Here is a 26,115-nt window from a genome sequence, read left to right on the forward strand (position 1 = left end):
TATTTTCTATTTTGCTTAAATTTATTCAGGAATGAACATATATGTTTTTGTATGTTTGTGTTTGTTTGTTTGTGTGTGTGTGTTTGTTTGTTTGTTTGTGCGCGTGTTTGTGTTTGTATGCGTGTTAAATTCCATTTTTAATAGATATGAATAAATCTGAAGCATATTTCAAAGTTTTTTCTGATATGATTAAAAACATTTGAACGGGAATTATTAACTTTGTGTGTAAGCAGATTTTATTTCAAGAGAGTTTTTTATCCATTTATTAATTGATTCATTCGTTTATTCATTTATTTATTTATTCATTCATTCTTTCGTTCGTTCATTCTTTTTGATAAATTTCTAATTTTTGGTAGAATGTTCACCATTTAATTTGTCCTTCAATTTATTTATGAGATTTATTAATTTTTTTATTACACACGCTATTTAACGGCCATGAATAACTCTACTTAATTAGTATCTAATTGTAGTTGTGTTGTTCATGTGTGTGTGTGTGTGTGTGTGTGTGTGTGTGTGTGTGTGTGTGTGTGTGTGTGTTTTGTGCGTGTATATGTGTTTGTGTGTGTGTATATACAATATGACCAATGACGATGTTACACATTTTTCCTTTTTATACGCATTATATCTGCCGAGAGTATTAATATTAATGTATGCAAATGTATGATAATTTATTATCATTATTATTTTCAATTTTTAAATAGAAAAAACCACATATATAGATATTTATTTGTTTTTATGTTATTGCTATTGTTAATAGTATGACAAGAATTTTTGGATGTATTTTAAACTTTTTCCAAGCCTCTGCTAAATAGTTTCACATATATTTAAACACTAAATGTGCCTTGTTTCTATTCGTTTATTCGTTCATTCATTCGTTCGTTCATTTATTTATTCATCATTCGTTCGTTCGTTCGTTTTCAAGTGCCCTTTTCTTCGTACCAACACCAACTTATCAACCATAACTTGGTTCTTTTTTACGTTTTTCTATTAACTATGCTAATTTATGTTCATTTATGTTAATTCCATCTTTCCCTATCCATTCATTTCATACGTGTTGCTTGTGTATGTTTGTGCGTGTGAGTGAGTGTGTGTGTGTTTGTGAGTGTGTGTGTGTGCGGTCGATATTTTTGCAATTTTGTTTCATTTGATATTTCATCTTTCTTAATTTTTTTACTTCTTATACACCATTTTTATGTAGAGGCACACGTTAACAACCGTCTGTCCATCACGTTTCATGATGACGTCATAATGACGTCTGGTGGGTGTTCAGTTTTTATATGTCGTTATTATCCGTGCTACGTTTATTCATTTCTTTTACTTTACATTTCCTTCATATGGGTTTGTTGCGTATAAATTGAAGTATATAAATTAATAATTTGTGAATACTGAATAAATATATACATTCGTAAATGTTTTTGTCTGTTCTTCATTTATGTTAATCAAAATCAAACAACCAGATAACCATGGTGTTGAGTTTAAATTTCAAAAAGTTGAACGGTGTTTAATCGTAATTTAATTGGGGATATCTATAAGAATCTATATATGTTTGTTGAGCGAATGCTGTTGTTGGTGACGATGTTGATGTTGTTGTTGCTGATGTTGTTGCAGTTGTTGTTGTTGATGATGATGATGAAGGAGATGATGATGATAGTTGTTGAAATAGTCAAGGTCATGTTGGGAGTTGCTGCAGTCATTGTTGCTGGCGCTGCTGTTGTAGTTGGAAGCATTTTGTCGCGAAATTGCATATTGTTGTTGTGGACGTTGTTGTTGATGTTGTTGTTGTTGTGGATGTTGTTTCTTATAAGTTTGTAGTTGATGTAAAGATGGCTGGTGATCTGATTGGCTGGGGTAATAATCAACCTGGCCAATCACCTTCGCGCCCAACGAAGACCTCATATCTAATGGCTGGTTGTACAGGAACATCCTGGTTTGTGTTTGTATTTTGATTTGTATTCATTACAACGCCAAAACATACATTAGGAGGAAGTGAGTATGAAATGTTTTTTCTATTTACCCTGCATGTTCTTGGTAGCTGAGCGGGGTAGCCATGTGACGTCTCACGTTCTGATTGGTCAGATTTGTGGTGGCATGGGGCATCGAGTAATGTGATTGGTTGGAGGAGTCTTTGAAAGGATTTTAAAGAGATAGTTTTTAAACTACGAAGCAATGATTCATAACATTCAAAGTGGTGAAAATGTTTTCTAATTTGTGATAGAAATATTTCCCGATGTACTAACTCAACAGATGGCAGTCGAGTAACTGATTTTCAGTGTAGTAACCGATTGAACTGCGTGCCAGGAGTGCATCATTCTTTGGGGAAATTAAAAAAATTTTTGTGGTTAATAAGTTGAAAAGTTTATTTAAAATTTTAAAAATTTATAAAAAAATCATTATTATTGAAATTTTGATCAAATTAAATTACTGATATTTCAGCTTTTATTGGCCAATCAACTGCTTCGACTCTCGCTGCTTCATTTCTATTGGCTGGTTTCAAACTTGGACAACTATTCGATTGGCTGGTGGGATCTTGAGATACGGCTAATGTTGAAGACGTTGACGATGATGATGGCAGAATCAAATTTGTGTTTTGTTGCGTTTGTTGTTGTTGTTGTTTGTGTTGTTGTGGATGTAATTGGCTCTGCTGTTGATATTGAAACAAATTTTTGTCGTCGGTTAAGTTTTCAAGGATAATTTTGTGGCTACTACTACTGCTGCTGCTGCTGCTTGTGTTGTTGCTTGTGTTGTTGTTGACTGTATTCAAGCTGGCCAAGTTACTGTTGTTGATGTTGATGTTGTTGCTGATGTTGATGTTGTTGCTGATGTTGATGTTGATGTTGTTGTTGTTGTTGATGCTAAGGACATCCTCGCTTTGTATCTTTGTTGCCTGTGAAGAAATTTTCCCAGTTTTAAAGCATGAACATAACATGACACAGCCATCAACTCAGATGTACTGCAGGTCAAAACAAACTGGCTGATCACATAAACCATACATACACAGTGATAACAATACATACACCGCGCAAACACACACAAACACACACAAACGCACACACGTACGTCACGTGCAAACTTCTACCTTTCGATTTTGCGTCAGTGTACTCCATTCCTCTTTCTCCTTAGCGATAGATTGCAGACTGTGGAAGGTTTTGACGTCATCACCTTCGCTCGTGTTTGATTGGTTGTCAGAATACGCGCTGCCTTCGTCATATTTTGTTACCTTCCAATAACAGAGATGTATGAATTTAAGAACTATGTGAGGTCCTAAATAATAGTTATTGATACATCGTTCGGAGACGAAGTTAAAAATCAGATTTAAATAAATAGACAAATGAAAGATTAATGAATGAATTGAGAAATACACATCTCATTGCTACCTTCTCGCCATCGTAGTTATTCTTCTTCTCCTTCTTCTCTAGCATCTGGTCGTTGAAATGTGTAAAAATTAATTCAATTATAATTATAATTAATTAAATTATAATTAATTAAATTATAAAAATCAAATCAAAAATTTTTACAAAAAAAAATGGCGCTACTGGGAATGTCGCAACAATGTTTAAGGCCCTGGCATAAACTAAACATACAAAGAAATAAATGCACACATACTAAGCAGGCATACAAATAAAAATAAACTTATACAAACGTTTACACACAAGGACATACAAATTTATATACACTGACAAACAAACACATACAATCAAACAAACAAACACATACAATGAACACATACAAACGAACACAAACATATAAACACATACAAACATACAAACACATACAAACAAACACATACAAACAAACACATACAAACAAACACATACAAACAAACAAACACATACATACAAACAAACAAAAACATACAAACAAACACATACAAACAAACATACAAACCTCGACAATATCCAAATTGTTCTTCGATTCATACGGATCACGAAACTGTGCGTATTTCATGATTATCTGATCCATGTCGGAGCTGGCGTATTGGAATAACCTGAATAGGTAGAAAACATCCCTTGTTGCAATCTCTGAGATTTTTTCACACACACATGCAATCGTGTTTGCGTGTGTGTGTGTGTGTAGCTTAGTTTATTTGTTTAAATAGAACAGTTGATTTGCAATCGACAAGTGTGTGTGTAGTGTGTGTGTGTGTGTGTGTGCATGTGTGTGTGGTTGACCTGTCATTGCTGTTGGTGAAGATGATGATGGCTATCTCACAGCCGCAGAGTATGCTCAACTCGTACGCTTTCTTCATCAGCCCAAACTTCCGCTTTGTAAAGGTCACCTAGAAAATTAAATACCACAAAAATACAAATTTTTTTTCTTTTAAATTTTTTTCACACACACACACACACGGGTGCGTGTGGATGCACCCACACATCATAAAATTGTATGTGATAGTCTGGGCTTACTTAGCATTTTGCCGCCCATATAAAAATATACAATGAAAATTTGTTGGTGTGTGTATATACTGTAGTACAATGTACGTACATACAACGTGTATAATACCTGCTTGTTTCTTTCGTCAAGTATTGGACTGATGTTTATCTTCCTTCTACCCATCCTCACAGCTTTGTTGTTGCTACTACTACTACTATTATTATTATTATATATATTATTATTATTATATATATTATTATTATTATAATTATTTATATTATTATGATTATTATTATTATTTTTGTTGTTGTTATTGTTAATATTTTTATTAAAACCAAGTTCAGTGGTGTTAAAATCTGCCTTCTTCGATGAAGCCGTTTTGGATTATTGATGATGATGATGATGATGAGGAGGAGGAGGAGGATAATGAGGGTAGTGATGATGATGGCGATGGTGGTGATGATGGTGACGATGATGGTGGTAATAGTGTTGATAATGATTTTGACGATGGTGACGATGATGATTTTGAAGGACGTCTTGAAGTTTTTGCTTCTCCTTTTTGGGAACCTGTTAAGAAGTAAAATTAACTTTGGTAGGAAAGATGAGGAAGATGACTACGAAGATGATGATAGTGATGATAATGATGATGGTGATGATGATGATGATGATGGTGGTGATGATGATGATGGTTGTGATGATAATGAGACAGCAGTATTGATGATGATGATGACAGGTCAGATAATGATATCAATTATGCCAGCCCACCATCGCGATATTTTAAGGCCGATAATTCATCATTTTATCTCAGAGGAGGATGTTCATATGTCCATATTTCATCTACACGCATGTGCCAGAAATAAAATAAAAAATGGTCTTCAGAATAGCATTGGTTGAGTTGGTGCTTGCTATGTTACTATGCTGTGTATTGCTATTTGCACAGTAAATTTATTTCAACTAGAAAGAAAAGTAAATAGATTTGAAATCCATAAAAATCATTAAATGATTAATAATTTTTTAAAATAGTAATAATTTTTTATTTTTATTAATATATAATTATTCTTTTGAAACTTACTAGAAACGTTGCTGAAATGAAACTTAAAACGACAAAATTTAACATTTAAAAAGTCTCTATAACTCCAGCTCGATCAAAAAATCTTCTCAAGATGAATAATATATCATCACATTTAAATAACTGTAAAATAAATATAGTTTATATATTAACTTTTGTCTTTCATAAAACCACTGTTAAGTCATATCACAGTTTTTTTGCCATAGTTTAATTTAGTAGCTAGTAACTAAAAATCAAATTCAACCGGTTGAGACATATTATTAAGAAATCGAATTATTCTTCAGAAATTGAATCAATTCTAAATTCGCAAAAGTTTTTTTAGAGACAAATGCCTGAACTTCAAATCTTTTGCGAAACCATTTTAATAAAAACGCTTTTTAGACTAAATATTCTATAAATTATGAACAAAAAATCTTAATAATAAATAATTAAAATGTGAAAACGGTCAAATTACTTTTAAGCAGCAGTTCAAATGATGTATATTAATCCAGTTAAATTTCATGAATTCCCAATACGATGCAGACACTGATGGCGGTGACGCTGGTGATGACGTTGATGATGACGTAGATATTGCAATGATAATAGTAATGATGATGATGATGACGTAAGTGAATTTTAATGATGTTCAAATATTAACCAGCAAAAGAGGTTTTGATCGATGAGGTCAATACATTTAACCCATGACCCTTACAAGTATGAGTATGTAGATGATATTTAAAATATATATATATATAATATATACATATATATATACATGTATATATACCATAATTTGATTTATATATTTCTAAATAAACTGTAATCTGAAGATTTAATAGGTGATCTATAAATAGCCTATGACGTAATTTATTAACATATGGTCAGGATATGACCAATAGTTCTAAAATTAACACACGACGCAAAGAATTGTAGGCTGGACTTGACGAAAAACTCTCAGCCAATCAGAAGCGAGGATTTTTTGCATGGCAAACCAGATCTAAGTTTGTGTATGTGTGCATGCGTGTGTGTGTGCGTTTGTGTATGTGTGTGCATGCGTTCGTGTGTGTGTATTTTATAATATCTGGCAACTAATTCTCAACTCATGTTTACGATTCTTGCTTACAAATATGTCAACTCAGAAACACAATAGAAACATTTAGAAGGATTGCTCTAGAGGAATGAAACATAACTTCAAATATGTACGGAAAAAACCCATAATATGAAAAAATTGACAATGACGTTTAGAACTTAGGTGTCCTCAAATGAAATACGAATCACACGTAAAACACACACGTACACGTACAACACGCATATACCTTCCATATCCTCTATTACGCAATGATAACCAAATGGAAATTTGCTGATGAAATGTCCACGAGAGAGAGCCACACAAAACGAAACTTGATCAGAGGTCTGTGTACATTTTTACACGAATTTTTTACACGAATTTAAGCAAATGTAGACTTATGCAAATTTATCATGGAATGAATAGGTTAGCTCAAAATTGTGCACTTTATTTAAGGATTAGTGATGAAATATGGAGAACGTGATTTAGGCTCTCCAGCAGGCTGATTCACCTCTAAATAGGTTTCAGTCGAATTGTAAAAAAGAAATTAACAGAAAATGTACACTGTGCATGTACATGCAAACCAGAAATGTTGAAAAATGAGAAGAATTTCGTGTTGGTAAGGCGAATTTGAAATATTGGTTTCGTTAATCAAATATTTTAGTGCCTTGTTTTAAAAATGGATGGATGGATGGATGGATGGATGGATGGATGGATGGATGGATAGATGGATGGATGGACGGACGGACGGACGGACGGACGGATGGACGGATGGATGGATGGATGAATTTATAGATGAGTGGAAAGATACTGGGATGAATTAAATGTCACGTAACACCTGTTTGATTGCTCTGACGTCATAACTAGGAGAAGGAGGGTAAACGAGTTTTGTGTGCGTGTGTATGTACGCATGTGTGTGTCTACACGTGTGTGTGCGTGTGTGTGTGTGTACGTTGGTGTTTGAATGTTTGTAGGTACATTTGTTTGCACATACATTAGTGTGTATATTGCTTATAAACTTATAGACCTGTATAACTGGAAAATCACTCAGCCCTAAAGCCAGAACATAATGTAATAAAACTTTGTTCAACATTTAAAAAAAAGGCACTGACGCTAATGACGACGATGATGATAATGGTGAGGATGATGACGATGATGACGATGATGATGATGGTAGAAAAAAGTAAAAAGCCCGACTTGAATGACACTTAATCCATCAACTCGTGCATAGGCACCTCTGATCCAGTGAAATGTATTTAGGATGCATTGCGGATAAAACGGATAGGATTAAATAAGCACGTACACATATACACACGCACGCACACATACACACACACGTACACATACACACACGTACACATGCACACACACACGTACACTTACACACGCACACAATCCGTTTATTTTTGTGGTCGTAAATATGTCGTAATTTAAAGTTTGTTTTTGGAAATATCTTATAAAAATGCATAGATTTATAGAGAAATTATTTAATAAAAATATCATGGCGATGATAGTGGTGGTGGTGATAGTAGTGATGATGATGATGATAAGAGATGAAGATAATGACCTTAGTATAGTATAGATAGTATAGATATCATTTTATAAAAAGACATAGATTTATAGACAAATCATTTTATAAAAATATCATGACGATGACAATGATGATGATGATGGTGGTAGTTATGATGATGATGATAAGAGATGAGAATGATGATGACGATGATGATGAAATCAATTACAACAACAACAACAACAGCAATAACATGATGTTTAAATCTTGCCATTGATAAGCAAATAAAAATATAATTGGCCCGAGTCATTCTAACACTTATGTCACAACAGCCTATGCAAATGAACATCATCCAACTTCAATATAGTTGTTTAAACATACTCAGCAAACAATAAGACAACTTTTAATGTGATTTAAATAATGATTGTTATTATTATATAATTAAATGGGATAAAATTATATATAGCACTGTAATTATAAACCGTGAACTGTAATTATAAACTAACTAACGAAAATCAATATGCACTTCTACGTACATGAATACACACACATACACACGCATACCTGCATATACAATTATACAAGCATACAGGAATACAAACAATGCGTATACAGATACATACAACGCGTATGCACACACAAATGCAAATTGTTAAACACGTTCAGACGAAATTTATAAATATATAAATTCGCACTTACAATAATCTGCGAAACAAACATACATAAATATGCGTTCATCAAACACCTGAACCCATTTCAACCAACGTACTAGCATGCATGCACATATAAAACAATACACACACACACACAAACAAACAAACAGAAACACACACACAAACTTTCACAGAAACACACAGAGACACAACCCTAAAAACACAGCAATACGCCCCAACGGCCACCTTAATATTACGTAAGTGACATCACTGATCAACAATTCTCTCTCTCTCTCTTTCTCTATCCTATTTTTTTCATCTATTTATCTTCTTAACCTTCTTAACATTTTTTGATGAATTTCAACTTAAATTGAAATGGATTTAAAGTGCATTCTTTATTTTGTTTTATTTTTTCTGATCATACTATGTTATTTCTCTTTCTCTCTCTCTCTCTCTTGTTTTCTCTCTTTCTCTCTCTCTCTCTCTCTCTCTCTCTCTCTCTCTCTCTCTCTCTCTCTCTCTCAATCCATCTATCTACCTCTCGCTCTTACCCCATTTATGAGGGTATCAAATAAAATTTTATGGTATTTAATGTCCGTGTGACATGATGAAAGGTAGAGAGGAAGAAGTAGGTGGGGTGGTGGAAAAGAGATGAAAAGCCGTGAAAATGATGAAAAAATTGAGTGTCTGTATGAGTATGTGTGCGTGTGTGTGTGTGTATATATTTGCGTGCGTGTGCGTGTGTATGTGCATGTGTGTGTGCATGTGTGTGTATAAAGACAATTAATCATTAAGCTAAATTGCGCTAGTATTATATTTAATTCTCTTTTTACTGGCTCAATCATTATTCGCCCATTTAAAATTACAAATTAAATGGCTTCCCAGTTAATAATTTATGGCGGGTGAAAATATTTCTTCATGTTTACGTCATCGTCACGTCATAGAGATGACGTCATTTGAAAGATTAATCACGTGATTAAGATGATGACGACGACGATGATGATGATGGTGATGATTTACTGTTCTCGCTTTCTACTCGATTGAAAATAGTGATGATTTTAATGGTGACGACGACGATGACGATGATGAAGATGAGGATAACAAAGATGATGCTGATGATGGTGATAGTGAATATAAAACATAACAATACAAATACAACAAAATTGGCGACGAAGATGATGATGGTGATGGTAATGATGAAAGTTTCAGAAAAGTTCCAGTACTTTGCGTATGGACATGAATGGCTTTCTATATTATTATTCTACAAATAACTTGTTACACATACATACACACACACACACACACACACACACACACACACACACACACACACATANATAGATACATGCACACACATACAAAAATACACAAACGTACACACACATACATAGATACACAAACATACACACACATACATAGATAGATACACAAACATACACACACATACATAGATACACAAACATACACACACATATACACGTACGCAAGTTGATAAAAAAGAGTTGAATGTTAGATGATGATTAGCATGCAAGTCCAAACATTCGAGCAGAACTTTATTGGATAGTTATGCAATGTCTCCCTACACAGACACACACACACACAAACAAACATACACACAAACTCTATATTTATAGTAACAAGTTATAGTTACTAAATGTTGAAACAATCAAAATAATTACCGATAAAATGAAAATATTTGTGTGCGTGTGTATATGTGTATGTGTGTGTGTGTGCGTGAGTGTTTAAGTGTGTGTGCGTGTGTGTGTGTGTGCGTGAGTTTGTATTGTATGTGTGTGTGCGTGTGTGCGCGCGCGTTTAACCTGAGGCTTTTATAAAGGACACGAGTTCTATGTAGTGCTCTTGTATTAAGATCGATAATAATTTGGGTTGGGACGATGATGATGATAATTATGATGATGATGATGGTGGTGGTTCTAGTTGTGATGTTGTCCTTGTTGTGATGATGATGATGAGGAGGAGGAGGAAAAAGAGGAAAACGGAAGATGATGAAGAATTTAAAAAAATATAATGATGATGGTGATGGTTATGTAGATGAAGATGACGACGATGGTTTCTTCATAGCTATTATTTCTGTCACGGTGAATTACAACGTCATCATCTTAATTATCATCGTTTTATCCCCACCATCATCACCAATATTATCATCATCGTCGTCGTCATCATCATCTTCACCTTTGATGTGCAATGGTGATTTCATGATTGAAGTTGAAGAGCTTATATAGAGGGAGAGACATAATTCACTAATATGTTACGTCAGATTACAATACAAACATGCACACGCACACGCACACACGCACACATGCACACACACACACACACGCAAAAATAAAGGTAAACTCATATACACATGTACACGTCAAAATGTTTTTACGTGCATTTACTTATAATGGAATTTTATAAAAACTTTTTGTAAAAAGTTGGAAAGATTGAAAAATGTTATCTGCGGTGATGATTATGAATGTAGGTGATGATGTTCTGGTGACAACAATGATGAAGATTCTGCAATAATATGATGATGGTGGTGATGATGAAGATGAGGACGATGATGAAGAAACAAAAGTTGAGAACCCTTTTATAGACGTTTCATCTCGATTAAGGTTTCAGTATGTTGTCTGTCACTCACTCACTCACTTACTCACTCACTCACTCATTCTCACTTATCCACTCCTTGCACGTTCTTAAAACTAGGTAGGAGTTTGAATGCATACGTGTAAATATGTACAAATTTGTCATGGATGACAATTTATTATATTTTCCAGTTTATACTTTTTAGATCATTCCATTTATACAGTGTCAACAAAATTTACCACTAATTTAAGAACACAAACGCACTCAAAGTTTGCAATAACCAGTACGAAATCGAATTTTATATAAAAATTTATCCGTACACACACAAACACACACACACGCACACGCACGTACACACACAGTCATACACACACACACACACAGTCATACACATACACAGTCACACACACACATAGACGCACACGCATAGATACATTATAAACCACTACTTGCACGCATGCTTGGATTCCTAGGCAATCATCCAATTTCAATTGAGGCAACGATTACGCAAGAAAATACGAAGTAGTAGTAGTAGTAGTAGTAGTATTACTGTGTGTATAAGCGCATGTGTTTGTGTGTCTTTTTGTAAACTTTCGTTATATGTGTGTGCGCATTTGTGTGTGTGTGCGCGCGCGTGTGTGTGTGTTTGTCTGTGTGGTATATGTGTCAAGAAGAAAAAGTGTCAATTAAGGTTCATCTAATCATAATCATTGGTGGTAGTTTGGTGAAAATTGTTGGTCTGTTGTTTGTTGGTTTGTTTTTGTCTTGGTTTGCTTTCGTGTTTGGGGGTGTTTGTTTGTATGTGTATTTTTCATTTAGTTTGTATGTGTATTTTCATCTTTTTGTTTTTGTGACTATATGTATATGTAAGTTTCCATGGAAATTCAAATCGGTTGCATACTACTTTATGAACGGGCAACTAATTGACAACAACAGACATAATATGCAAACATAATCAATCAACCAATCACTCAATCAACCAATCATTCAATCAACTAATCAACCAACCATCCTACCAACCAACCAACCAACCAGCCAATTAGCCAACCAATTATTTTTTTTCAGGCTCCACAAAATTGTAAGTCACCGTAGAAGACGTCAAGAAGCATCACGTGATCTCGTTGTGACGTCACGTAACAACCTACTGACGTCATCAGTAGTTTGGGTGGGGGTGTACTTCAGCTGCTGGGTTCAATGGTAATAGTAATAATACCATTAGTAGTGTTAGTAGTAGTAGTTAGTTGTGTTTTAAACTGTAAATTTGTTTTCAATTGATCCAGTCCGTCGATGTGTCTATATGTGTCTGTTTATATAGGTTTTAGTGACTTTGTTACAGTGTTTTTATAAAGTGAATTTTTTCGAATTCTGACTTTGTTACTATGTGTCTTCGTTAGATGAGTTTCTTCGAATTCTGACTTTGTCATTTGGTAGGACTGCAATGGCGTGTTGTTGAATATTTATTGTTGCTGGAAGTCTTGGGATTCTGCAATCCTTAGATTGTGTAGATTGGATTGTTGTTGTAGTTGATTATTTCTACGTCACTGTCAAGTATCTCTGCGATTATTCTCCTGCTTTTTATGCTTCTCTTTTAGGTTATCCTTTATTGCTCGTGACTGAACACGCATACACACACACACAAACAAACACAAACACATGCACAAACACACATAAGTATAGTACGTGTTGTGTGGTTTGCTTGTTAGGACTAACAGGTTAATGACAACGTTCATGAAGTTGGTTGCATAACGTGACGGCCAATTTGCCAGATATCGTTCGAAATCTTCAGTGTCACATGGGTTTTCCTCCTCGATTAATTGCTGGTGCTGCTACTACTACTACTACTACTGCTGCTGTTGCTACTACTACACGACAACGACAATGATTACGACTACTACTACTACTACTACTACCGCTACTGCTACTACCACTACTACTACTACTACTACTACTACTACTACTACTACTACTACTACTACTACTACTACTACTACTACTACTACTACTACAACAACTACTAATACTACTATGGTTCGAGTAGTAGTAGTGGTAGTAGTAGTAGTGTAGTTGTAATCATAGTAGTGGTATGGTAGTAGCAGTTGTTTCAGTAGTAATAGTTGTAGTAGCAGCAGTAGTAATAGTAGTAGTAGTATGTTGATAAAAGTGTGGGTTCAACATCTAGCCTTAGGGTGAAAACTGGGCGTACAATGGACGTCATGACGTAAGAATGTGTATATGCTTGCGTGTACACATGTGTACAACAATGCGTGCACGCAAGCACTTTGCCTGTGTGCACATGCATGCATGCACACCACTGATTTTATTTTAAAATTCTGCATTCGTTTCCATAACAAACTCCATTAATTTTATCATGCGTCACATCAAAAAGTTTCTCAACCTCCGAATGCGATAATGTTTTAACTCAACAACACCACTGCTATCTGCCGTTAACATTTGCACATCCGTTATTAATTATTATAACAAACGATAGTTAAATTGTTAACAAATCAGCATTGAATCACAGATAGGAACTGAACTATACTACCTGACACAAACACAGATAGGAACTGAACCATACTACCTGACACAAACACAGATAGGAACTGAACTATACTACCTGACACAAACACAGATAAGAACTGAACTATACTACCTGACACAAACACATATAGAAATCGAACTACACTACATGACACAAAAGTTGATTTGCAAGCGTTAGTGTGGCCATACGGCCTCATAAGCAGAAGCATTTATGACACCATCATCTTGAAATTCTCTGCTTTCAAACCTGGTAAAGTTTATAATAGAAAAAATCCGAACGACCATAACCGCTAGAAAGTAGCACGGCGGCGTAACATTATTACCGTCAGAACATTAAAAACAAATACTGGTATAATTCCAGATACTCCAACGATCATCATCGTCATTCACAATATGATTATTATCATTAAGTAGGAAATAGTCATAAATATTATTTTATATCATTATTTTATATCATTATTGATATTTAAACGATTATTGCTTGCTTAGCTCTCGTTCCGACGTATCTAAATGTAGTTTGTAGCAAGAAACCAATAGCAAGCAGGTAGATGGATCAATTATGAATAAAGGGACCGACCCCTCATGAGATTGGTCGCGTTTTACTGACTACACAGGTAGAGACAGGTGCTTAAAAAGTTATTTTTAAAAATGAAACAATAACATTATTCAATTATAACATTAATAATATAACATTACATTAATAACATAACATTACATTAATAACATAACAATAAAATTAACAACAATAATAATTATTTCATTAACGAACACGCAGCAATAACATCAATAACATGAACAAAGGCACATGATGAATGAGTAACAATTGAAACATGATTAATGTCATTTCTAACTATCAACCAACTCAATACGGACAGAATCAAATTTAATCGGATGATTGAAAGAGTGAACAAACAAACGAATGAATGAATGAATGAATGAATGAGTAAAGTTTGTGAAGTGCTGTAATTAAAGTTATACTAGTACCAGGATTGTATTGTACAATTACTGCAACAATAATAATATGGCGCCACATAATCTCTTTGGTTTCTCATTCAAATTTGATGCCCTGAGCTAGAGGGAGCTCTCTGCCGTAGTTTATGGTGCTGCAATTGAAAAGTCGTAATGTCAATCAATCAATCAATCAATTAATCAATCAATCAATCAATCAGTCAGTCAGTCAGTCAGTCAGTCAGTCAGTCAGTCATTCAGTCATTCAGTCAGTCAGTCAGTCAGTCAGTCATTCAGTCAGTCAGTCAGTCAGTCAGTCAGTCAGTCAGTCAGTCAGTCAGTCAGTCAGTCAGTCAGTCAGTCAGTCAGTCAGTCAGTCAGTCAGTCAGTCAGTCAGTCAGTCAGTCAGTCAGTCAGTCAGTCAGTCAGTCAGTCAGTCAGTCAGTCAATCAATCAATCAATCAATCCAACCAACCAGTCAACCAGCCAATCAACCAATTAACCAACCAGGTAGATCTTCTCATGTATTGCTTCCAGGAATCGCTTCCAGATTCTCTCCCTCCACCAGTATGCTTCTCACCACCTTCGAAAAATATGTATCATCATCATCATCATCATCATTACGTTCTTTATCATCATCATCATCATCATAACTCACCAAATGCACCACCAATCTCGGCACCATTGGTTGGAATGTTAACATTCACTATGCCACAGTCGGAACCTTTGGGGCTGTTGGATCATCATCATCGTCATCGTCGGTATCATCATCATCATCGTCAGAATCATCATCATCTCCACTATCATCATCATCATTAATATCATCATCACCACCACCATTATTATCATCATCAATATCATCATCATCATCAGTAGCAGTAACAACAACACAAGAACGAACGAACCCCAGCCAGTTGTATATGGCTCCAACATCCTTTGTAAAGAGACTGCTTGAAAGTCCCTGCTCAACCTCGTTGTTCCATCTTATCGCCTCATCCAATGACTAAAAATGGTGAAGATGATGACGTTAATGCCGATGATGATGGTGATGTAAGTGATGGCGAAGATGATCAGAAGGAAAATAAAATAACGATAATGAAAGGAGAAAAAATCATCGTCATCGTCGTCATCATCATCATTGTAACCACAATCATCATTATCATAACCCCCTTCATCATCATCATCACCTTAACTTTCAGAACGTAGACAATTGGAGCGAATGTCTCTTGGTGAACAATGGGTGAATCGTGAGATAAGTTGGTAACAATTGTTGGCTCGACATAATTTCCTGGTCTGTCCATGACCTAAATAATTTCAACATCATCATTACCATTATTCTTAATCATCATCACCATTATCCTTCATCATCATCATTATTACCACAACCTTCCCGCCAAATTCGATTTTCCCGCCAAGAGAGATGGCAGTCTGAATAGCAGATTGAAATTGTTGGACACCTTGTTTGCTGTGCATGGGACCGTACAACGTGTTGCCTGGTTAGTTGATTGGTTGATTGATTGGATGAGTCATTGATTGAAAGAGTGGTTAGTTGGTTAGTTGATGAAATAAGTGACAGATTGACTGATTATTTGGTTGATGGAACAAGTGATTGATTAATTGATTGATTGATTGGTTGGTTGATTGATTGGTTGATTTGTTGATTGATTGGTTGTTTGATTGGTTAGTTGATTGGTTGGTTGATTGATTGGTTGGTTGATTGGTTTGTAAATTCATTAAAATGTCGATAAAATATCATAAAGACTGTTTGTTGAGTTGATTGATCTTCAAAAGTCATAGTAAATTGCCATCATCATCTTCTGCTTTTTCATAAAACTACTTATACTACCCCTACTACTACTACTACTATTACTACTACTACTACTATTACTACTAATAATAATAATAATCATCATCATCATCATCAAAACCTTCCAATGGATCGCCAGTCCTTAGGACAACTTGTTCGTATGATTTCTTCAATCTCTCAACTACCGCATCGTGAATCTTCTCGTGCAAAATCTTTGATGATAATGACGATGATGATGATGACGATGATGATGATCGTAATGACGTTGAGGTAGAATTAAAATTGCGCCAGTTACGATTATAACCATCATGATATAAAAGATCACAACTGACAACGAAAATGATAATGAGGCAAGGCGATAGAATACTGACGAATAAATTATGATAATGAGGTAACGCGCTAGAAAACTGATGAATAAATTATGCTAATGAGGTGGCCTACCAGCCTCCTAGTTGTAGTGCACCTCTGGCCGGCTGTACCCATGCAGGCGAACAGCGCCGCCCTAACGACCATATCTAAATCCGCATCTTCGTTTACTTGGGTAAATATATTATGAATAATAATTATAACTTATAAAATAATTATATCGTTATTATTATTATAATTATTAATATTAATATTATAAATAAAATGATTTGTCTAAAAATACTGACCAATGATTGCGTTGTTGCCTCCAAGCTCGAGCAAACGGCGACCTAAATCAGCATAGAACATTTAACTCTAATTTAATCTCACTATCGTGACGGTTAGCAAAGTTAGAAATGAATTAGAAAATCTCTTGAAGTAATAGCTTATTAATCAATTAATTAATAAATTGATTGATTGGTTTAATATCTAATTAATAAACACATCAATCAAGATATATCAACATAGATATCTATCTATCAAACAATCTCATTTGAAAAGATATGATAAAGGAACTAACTAACCAAACCTCCTTGTAACTTCAACTGCAACTTTTTGTCCTATCTAGTGTAATTAATCATTTAATGAACGTATCATTCAAAATTATAATACATTTTTAATTTTTTTTTTACAAAAATTTATACGATCTTTGGTAATATAAAATATGGTTGGCAGGCAAACCGACCGAACAACTTCCTGTAAAAGAAACTAGGGGAATCCTGGGGTCCTTGGCCATTGCTTGCCTGTCGTTTCATCATCACCGTCATCATCATTCTCAGACTTCATCGTCCTCATCATCATCATAAACATCATCGTCATCATCTTCATGGATACCATCATCATCAACACAGACATCACCATCATCGGATACATCATCAAAGTGGTCCTACCCAACATCAGCTCCTCCACATATCATGGAACAAATGGATGGTGGCATGTTATTTTTCTCTAGTACCTCTTGTACTACTCTGTATGCATGTGTGCGCGTACAACATGTGTGCGTGTACAACATGTATGTATGTGTGTGTATGTATGAGTGTATGTGTGCGTGTGCGTGTGTGTAAAGTTTGTATATTATAAACATACAGTACTAAAACCCACACACACAATCACAAAATCACACACACTCACAAACATAAACACACACACACACACATACATACACACACACACACAGCAAACAAACCAGCAGATCTATACAATTGAATACAAAACATTGGAGTAAGCAAGAAAGTACCTACTTGGTGACAGCAATGCTCGTTAGTGGGGTGGTCGGCGCGCCTTTCCTACGCATCAACAATGACGAAATTATTATAATTAGTTTGGGTGAATTATTATAATTAGTTTGGGTGAATTATTATAATTAGTTTGGGTGAATTATTATAATTAGTTTGGGTGAATTATTATAATTAGTTTGGGTGAATTATTATAGTTAGTTTGAGTGAATTATTACAATTAGTTTGAGTGAATTATTGTAATTAGTTTGGGTTAATCATTAAAATTAGATACACTATTGGGTATCACACTTTAGGATAAAATAATTAGTATTGTTAAAACAAACAATCACGGCCAGCCAAACAAACACCACGTAAAAATGACAAAAGTAAAAATAAAAAAAAACATGAGAGTAAAATGAAAACGAAACCAGGGAAAAACCCGACCATAACGTGGTGTTTCCACAGACAAGAGCAATGGCATTATTCCAGCCAAACACAGCAGCTGGAAAGTTGAAGGCAGTTATCACCCCAACCACACCCAGTGGATTCCAATTCTCCAGTAAAATATGTTTCGGCCCTAACAGGTATGACGATGGTGATGGTGACGATGATGGGATAATAATGTTAATAATAATAAAAAGTCCTCTTGATAACGATACCGACTTTCGGATGGAATGATTTTTCCGGAGAACATTCTAGAAAGGCCAACAGCATAGTCACAAATGTCAATGTACTCCTGGATCTCACCTGCACCTTCGGACAGTATCTTGCCCATCTCTAAAGACACCTTTGGGCAGCGGTCAGTCGGTCAGTAAGCCAACCATCTCCAGCCAGTCAGTCAGTCAGTCAGCCAGCCAGTCAGTCAGCCAGTCAGTTAGTTAGTAAAAAAATCATTTAAACAAACAGTCTCACCTCACATTATTATCATCTTCACATCCACACATTTTAGTTATTTTCAGACATATCTTCTACTTGTTTTACTCACCAACTTTCCGAGCAATTCTTTCTTATCTCTCAAAGCGTTGCCCAACTGTCTAACTATTTCTCCTCTTTGGGGTGCTGGTACCTTCATTAACATATTATAATATAGTTTTCATAATTAATAAATGAATTAATTAATTAATAACGTAATATATATTTTACTTTATTTATTTAAATGTTTCAAAATAAACAAAAGTAGACGCAACTACAAAAAATTATTGTAACTACGCATGTTCAAATAACTTTTGAAAAATTTCAGAGGTAAGCAAAATTCATCAATTTATATTTATTCAATCAATGATGAAAAATTACATTTAAACTAAATTTAAATCGAAATAAAATAAAATTTGAAATAAAACGTAAAAAAATCAAACCAACATCAGCCCAATCAGCCCAAGCTTTCTGAGCAGCAGTGATACAATTGTCATAATCCTCAATATTTCCCTAGGAATGAAAAAAATTATTATAAAATGATAAAATATGATGAATTTATTAAAAATAATTATTTAAATTATTAATAATATTATATTTTATTAATTTTAAATTACAATTTAGCTAATATTAACATTATTGAATTAATATTTATAAATATAAGTCTTTAACTTATAAAAGAACCAACCTCAGTTACTCTAGCAATCGGTTGATTGTTAGCAGGACATTCTGATGTGACAACCTTCATATTGTAAAGGTTATTTTGTTAAGTTTATAAAATAAGTTAAAATTATAAAGATAATATTAATTGCAGTATAGTATAAATAAATTCTATAAATAAATATTAAAGAATCTGTTATGATTTGAACAACTTGATATACAAATAAATTTTAAATGCATAAATCTGTATCTAACTCCAAAATCTCCATCTGACGTTGATCAGACAAATTAGCCAACACTTTTAGTTTTATATATTTATATATTTAGAGAAATTTGAACAATTTATTTTTTATTTAGTTTTTGCTAGTAATTTGGTCTCAGAAAAAAATTTAAACCTTTCCATTTCCAGTCCACTTGCCATGGAAAACACCAGGATTTTCGGATTGCAATCCCAAATCTTTCAGCCAGGAATATTTGGGATTCTCAATCAATAACAATGACGATGAGGACATAGTGACTGAGCAAGTTCTCAGGTAAGGATTCGGCGAGAGTAATGTTGATCTAGCAGCAGACGCGCTTGATGACAACCGTAAATTTTTTACTCCCTGGTTTATTAAATATTTGGAGAATGTTTTGCGGGAAAAATTTCTACAAATTTCTAAAACTAATCGGCAAGAAGGCATCACTTTCAACCTAAGACGAAGGGAAAAAGCAAAACGAAGTCTCAGATCGATAAAATGGGATCGCTATTGGATGTAGGGATGCTCTAGTATGTTGTATTTAAAATTCAATGGTGCACCATTGAATTAATAACTCAATGGTTATACCAATGAATGGAAAGTACAATGGTTTTCAGGGTTTTAGCTGTTTAAAATCATTAATTCAATAAATTCTATATACTATATATATAGAATATATACTATATAATAATGTATATATTCTACATACTTATTAATTTGCATGTAATTGATTACTTATATCTGATTGCGCGCGTAATTACTCAAGGGCGGATCTAGACAACTTTGACAGAAGTGGCCAAAATTTTAAAAATGTTTAATTATAAAACTCAATTGTACTAGTGTGGCTTAAATTAGAATAGTGATCATTTTTTGGTTCATTACGTAAATTTTTGGTCGATTTTTGACCGAAAACTGCGTTTTTAATGAAAATATTGCTCACAACGTGTGCCTTTATTTCAATTTTTCTCAAATATGAATTCATACCATTTTATTGTTTTTGCACTTTCAAGTTTGTTTTTTAGTTATAATGATTAATTTGATCAGTTTTTTTCTTATTATCATACAAACCCGCATAAAAATTACAGCAATAGCCGTATAGCAGTAGCAGTAGTATAGCAGCAGTAGTAGTAGTAGTAGAGGTAGTGCTAGCAATAGTAGTAGTAGTTGTAGTAATAGTAGTAACATAAATAGGATAGGATGGTACTTGCATTTGGTTATTTCAGAAAATATTTGTTTATGGTTCTAAAACGTTACCGTTATACAATACAAACAAACATTGTATAATGTACACAACATATAAAAATACGTGGTATACACAATACACGCATATACGTGTGTGTATATGTGTGTATACATGTATATGTTTGTATATTTATGTATATGTCTGTATATAAACACATGTTTGGAAAGTAAAATACACGTTAACCATCCATTCAACATTTTTTAAGAAGTTGTGTCGTGCGTTGTTGTACATATATATTAGTGTAGGATTTTTAGAAATGCGGTCAAATTAGAATAATAATTTATGATGAATATTAAAAAAATGTTAACACAAATTTTGTTTTATTACGATAATTCGAAAATATAAAGACTTTAATGTATTCATAAGATATTTCTATCGATTTAATGTTTTTATGTGTTCATAATTCAAACAGTTAGGCTACTGACCAATGTTATTGTTGCAGATACTGTTTCAAATATAATTGAACAACAATTGTAAGAGTTTGTAAGAGCAAAATGTACTTGGAGAACTAAAACTTAAATTAAACCAATATGTACTTATTGTACTGCCCTTATTCTAGTCGAATGCGCTGTAAGTACAACAATGGAATTCTAAATACTCTTTCTTTGGAATAAAATATTATAAATCAATAAAAATACATAACAAGTGTGTGTGTGTGCGTGTGTGCGTGTGTGCGTGCGTGTGTGTGCGTGTGTGTATGTGTGTCTGACGTGTGTGTGTGTGTGTGTGCGTGTGTGTGTGTGCGAGTAATGATTGATATGGCAGGCTTCTTATTTGGAAGTGGTTTTGCAATTTGAAATATAATTGGTGTTTAGTTATTGATTTTATTTAAATGTTGATGACGACGATTCTTACTATAATAATAATTATTATTATTTACAATGAAATTTCTCCCAATAAATTCGTTGAAATGAATTTTTTAAATCATTGAAAATATTCAAATATCATTCATGATTCATTATGATGTATGATTCATTCATACATATATATATATATATATATATATATATATATATATATATATATATATATATTTATATATATATATGTGACGCATAGCGCTATGCGAACTTCTTATCTGCTATTAATTTTCGCGTGGAAAGCTTGGTTGGTAAGTGTATGTGTGTGTGTCTGTGTGTGTGTGTGTGTGTCTGTGTGTGTGTGTGTGTCTGTGTGTCTGTGTGTGTGTGTGTGTGTGTGTGGTGTGTTTGTGTGTTCATACATACAAACAGATACAAATTTACAATTAATATTTATTTCATAAATTTCAAATAAACATTCTTTTCTACATTCATCTTTACATCCATCTTAAATTTCATTCAATCATTTGTTTTTCATATCCACTCATCTGCTCAACTATTTATCCATTTATTATTCCTTGGATAAAACAGCAATTTGTTTTGATCATTCATTCACTCACTCACTTATTCATTCATTCATTCGTTCGTTCGTTCATTCATTCGTTCGTTCGTTCGTTCGTTCTTTCATTCATTCATTCATCATTCATTCATTCATCCACTCCATAGGCAGCAGAATATGAACAACATCGTCATAAACCGTGGTGATAGTTTGGTGGAAGACAATTATGGTGGAAATAATAGTAATAGTAATAATAATAATAACAATAATAACAATACCAACAAGAGCAATAATAATTCATACAATGACGTCATCATAACCAGAGTAAAGTTAAGAAAAAAATCTAGAAATACAGGGAAACGAGAGAGAATAAGGAAAGATACTCGCCCCAACGGAAACAATTACAGTGGCAATGACATCAACAAAAATGGTATGAATGTTATTTCAGACGACAACAATCACATTAACAACTATAACTGTAATAGTGGCATAGATATTAACATCTATAGCCTTAGTAACACCTGTGAGAGTTGTTCCGACCACAACAACAACAACATAAACAACAACAACAAAACCGACGACATCAACTACAACATAGATACTAGCTTATTTCACGACTTTGCCACAAATGAAAACTTACTAGACAAATACATCAACAGCATTAGGAATCTCGACAAACTTGATGGCGACATCAACATCGAGAACATCAATCTCTATCACATCAACTCTCTCTCAGACGACATCAACGATCAAAATTATCAAGAATATCTCCTTACCGATAACAACATCAACAACATCAGTAACATCAACTGCACTAACGACAACAACATCTTTAACAACAATCACAGATTCTTTCAAGACAACCCAAAAATAACAGAATTCAATAACATTCCTATTCAATCACTGTCTAGTACAAACGCATCTGCTAATTCACAATTCCTTAACAACAATAACAACAATAATAATAACACTAATAAAAATCGCAATAACATTAATAATAATAATAATAACAACAATAATAATAATAACCGTATCGATAACCAATATTTCGGTATTCGTAATAGCCTCTCAAAAAATATCTGCATCGTTAGTAGTAGCGCAAGCGGTAGTTTGAACAGTAACACTAGTAGTGGCAGTATCATCGTAGGTAGTAAATGCAGTAATTCGCGATGTATTTTACAAATGTCGCTTACAAATGAAGGTTATAGCCATGACCAGACTACAGAATTCAGCAACGCTAAACACAAAAACTCTTCATCATCATATCATCAACATCATCATGGTAATATTTCAGTCACTTCTCCTAATCATTATCATCAGAAGCAGCAGCAGTTGCAGCAGCAGTTGCAGCAGCAACATCATCCATCTACTCTTTCTTCTTATCATCATCAACCTCATCATAAAATTCTGAATGGCTATACGGGCTCGTTGTCTATAGACAGTCTCAGGAGTTACGGGGAAGATGTTAAGAGTCGATCGATTTTTAAGAACATCTCATCAACCATGAATAAGGACAACAATAATGATAATAATAATAATAACATCAACAACAACGAACACAGCAACACAAAAAGCGTCAACACCGAAAATACTAACAACAACGTAAACTTTGTAACATCTAGTTGCTTAGACATCATATCTGGTTGCTTAGACAACATATCCGGTTGCTTAGACAGCAGAAATGTATCAAAGAATAAAAATTTTGCTTGTTTCTCGAGTGCAAATGAAACTTATAAAAAAAATTTCAATACTTTTAATGGCAGTATATTAAGAAATATTCTCTGTAGTGGTTATAATAAAAATCATGATACTACAGTTATTACTACTGCAGCAGGTACACCAACTACTACATCTACTACTATTACTCTTACTAATACTACGACAACAACTACTACAAATACTTCTACCACTACTACTAATAATAATAACAACAACAATTACATTAATAACAACAACTACTACAACAACATCATTAAAACAAATGTTGACAACAACGTTGACATTACAACTAATGTTGACAACAATGTTGATGGCACTACACTCATCAATACTATCAACAGCCCAGACCTCAACAAACAAATCCGCACCGATTTTGAAAACAGAGACTTCAAAGATCCGTACCGTGTTTTGCCTAAGCTTAATCTCGCTAATAAGAAAACCACTGCTCCCGTCAAAAGCAAGCGAAAACACGACAACAACAGCAGCAGCAGCAGCTACAACAACGACAAAACGAGTCCATACAACATCAATAACGACCACCACACGCGTTTCTATCATTCGCTAACTCAAATGACCAAATCTTCAGACCTGGATAACATCGACGAAACACTTCTTTACAACTTCATTGAGTCTGCCATCGCGCAAAATGACATCTTAGCACTTGCTAATTTGAGATTGCTCATTTCGTCTAAGAGGAAAAACGCCAGAAAAAGACTGATGAACATATGTCGGCTTATTAAATCTGTCAAACGTTCAAAAATCGTGACAGATAAGAAATTAGAAAAAGCTTATAAAGAATTAACCGAAAGTAAGAATCGAGTCAAGGAGTTTTTGTTATAAATTTCTTTTAATGTTACGTCTTTGACAAGTTTTATACAGTTTTTAGCACATTTTGCAAGATTTCTTTATTTATGACCATTAAAAAAGTGAAAAAATATCTTGTTATTTCTTAAACAGTTTCTTATTATTTTGTGAAAAGATTTCCGCGCAAAACCAGCCGAAAAACATCAATAAGACTAATAAAGTTGTTGAAACTTTAAAAGATTGCATACATTAAGGTTTATCTCCTTTTGTTCTATATACGTAGTCACGTAGTTAAACCGCATACTCAGAATTGTATTAAGGAAGATTTATAAGCGCCTTTAGTTTCGTGTTATTCTATGATGCAATTTGTTGAATAAACGATGCTTCAATCGGCTCTTGAAAACATCACAACTGATACCGGTAACATCTTTCAAATCCGCCGGCATTGAGTTCCAGACGCAACTGAAAACGTCTTTGGACATCACAATAATTATTTGCCTATAATTCATAATTAAATCTTGCAAATCATATTTAAGCGGATTAAAAGTGAACATTAAAACTAAATTGTGGGTTGGTACCTTCAAAGAAATTGATTTAAACATTTGGCATCTGTTTTCAATCAATGTGCGTTCTGTGTCTACAATTCTTTCAAGAACTTAATTAAACTTCAAAATTAATGGTCAAAGAAATTGTTAGATTTGTTAAGACGCCGGTTTGATTTGATGTATTTTAAACAATTTTTTGATAATTATTAGGATATTATAATTAATTATATAAATAAATAATAGTTGCGTTGAGGACTTTCAAGAAAATTTGTTATAGTGATTAATATACACAAATAACTATTATAAAGCAAATATTACTGAGAAATAAGTTTATCTCTGTAGAAACATGCTAATATTACCAGTTCTTGTCTATCTTTGTTTTCTTCTTATTTCTCTAATCGTTTTTCTTCCGTTCTTAATAAATCTACTTCTAACTCTTCTACTCTTACTACCACTACTACTACTACTACTACTACTACTAC

The 26,115-nt window shown here is 33.7% G+C and overlaps 4 protein-coding genes across 4 annotated transcripts; 1 reads left to right on the forward strand and 3 right to left on the reverse strand.

Annotated features, from left to right (window-relative positions):
- Positions 1–1,412: 1,412 nt before the first annotated feature.
- Positions 1,413–2,884, reverse strand: HELRODRAFT_193885 (hypothetical protein). Its single transcript, XM_009029791.1, has 4 exons — positions 2,423–2,884; positions 2,238–2,310; positions 2,015–2,123; positions 1,413–1,924 (listed from the first exon to the last, which is right to left on the reverse strand). The coding sequence occupies exons 3-4, from the start codon at positions 2,095–2,097 to the stop codon at positions 1,537–1,539; spliced, it is 471 nt and encodes a 156-aa protein (XP_009028039.1). The 5' UTR covers positions 2,098–2,123; positions 2,238–2,310; positions 2,423–2,884; the 3' UTR covers positions 1,413–1,536.
- A 1,001-nt stretch (positions 2,885–3,885) lies between these two features.
- Positions 3,886–4,554, reverse strand: HELRODRAFT_145634 (hypothetical protein; the record flags this gene model as incomplete). Its single annotated transcript, XM_009029792.1, has 3 exons — positions 3,886–3,985; positions 4,170–4,276; positions 4,501–4,554. Coding segments are annotated over 3 exons (261 nt in total), but the record flags the coding sequence as incomplete, so codon positions are not given.
- Positions 4,555–14,823: 10,269 nt separating this feature from the next.
- HELRODRAFT_157787 (hypothetical protein) lies at positions 14,824–20,236 on the reverse strand (the record flags this gene model as incomplete). The annotated part of the gene is made up of 19 exons (XM_009029793.1): positions 14,824–14,878; positions 15,231–15,306; positions 15,382–15,455; positions 15,629–15,726; positions 15,911–16,027; positions 16,110–16,216; positions 16,652–16,742; positions 16,972–17,066; positions 17,184–17,225; positions 17,460–17,499; positions 17,621–17,678; positions 17,826–17,903; positions 18,177–18,221; positions 18,597–18,729; positions 18,816–18,939; positions 19,138–19,218; positions 19,512–19,577; positions 19,753–19,806; positions 20,120–20,236. 19 exons carry the CDS (start codon positions 20,234–20,236, stop codon positions 14,824–14,826), a joined length of 1,551 nt encoding a protein of 516 aa, XP_009028041.1.
- Positions 20,237–21,736: 1,500 nt separating this feature from the next.
- HELRODRAFT_193887 (hypothetical protein) lies at positions 21,737–25,229 on the forward strand (the record flags this gene model as incomplete). Its single annotated transcript, XM_009029794.1, has 2 exons — positions 21,737–21,780; positions 22,733–25,229. The coding sequence occupies 2 exons, from the start codon at positions 21,737–21,739 to the stop codon at positions 25,122–25,124; spliced, it is 2,436 nt and encodes an 811-aa protein (XP_009028042.1). The 3' UTR covers positions 25,125–25,229.
- Between the last annotated feature and the right edge of the window lie 886 nt (positions 25,230–26,115).

The sequence above is a fragment of the Helobdella robusta genome (genome assembly GCF_000326865.2).
Source record: "Helobdella robusta unplaced genomic scaffold HELROscaffold_62, whole genome shotgun sequence".
Taxonomy (NCBI): domain Eukaryota; kingdom Metazoa; phylum Annelida; class Clitellata; order Rhynchobdellida; family Glossiphoniidae; genus Helobdella; species Helobdella robusta.

Bases quoted from the DNA above. Each gene is read 5' to 3' on its own strand.
- HELRODRAFT_193885 (XM_009029791.1), bottom strand. From the start codon at position 2,097: ATGCCCCATGCCACCACAAATCTGACCAATCAGAACGTGAGACGTCAC. The intron at 1,925-2,014 runs GTAAATAGAAAA...AACACAAACCAG, and splicing joins AGCTACCAAGAACATGCAGG to GATGTTCCTGTACAACCAGC.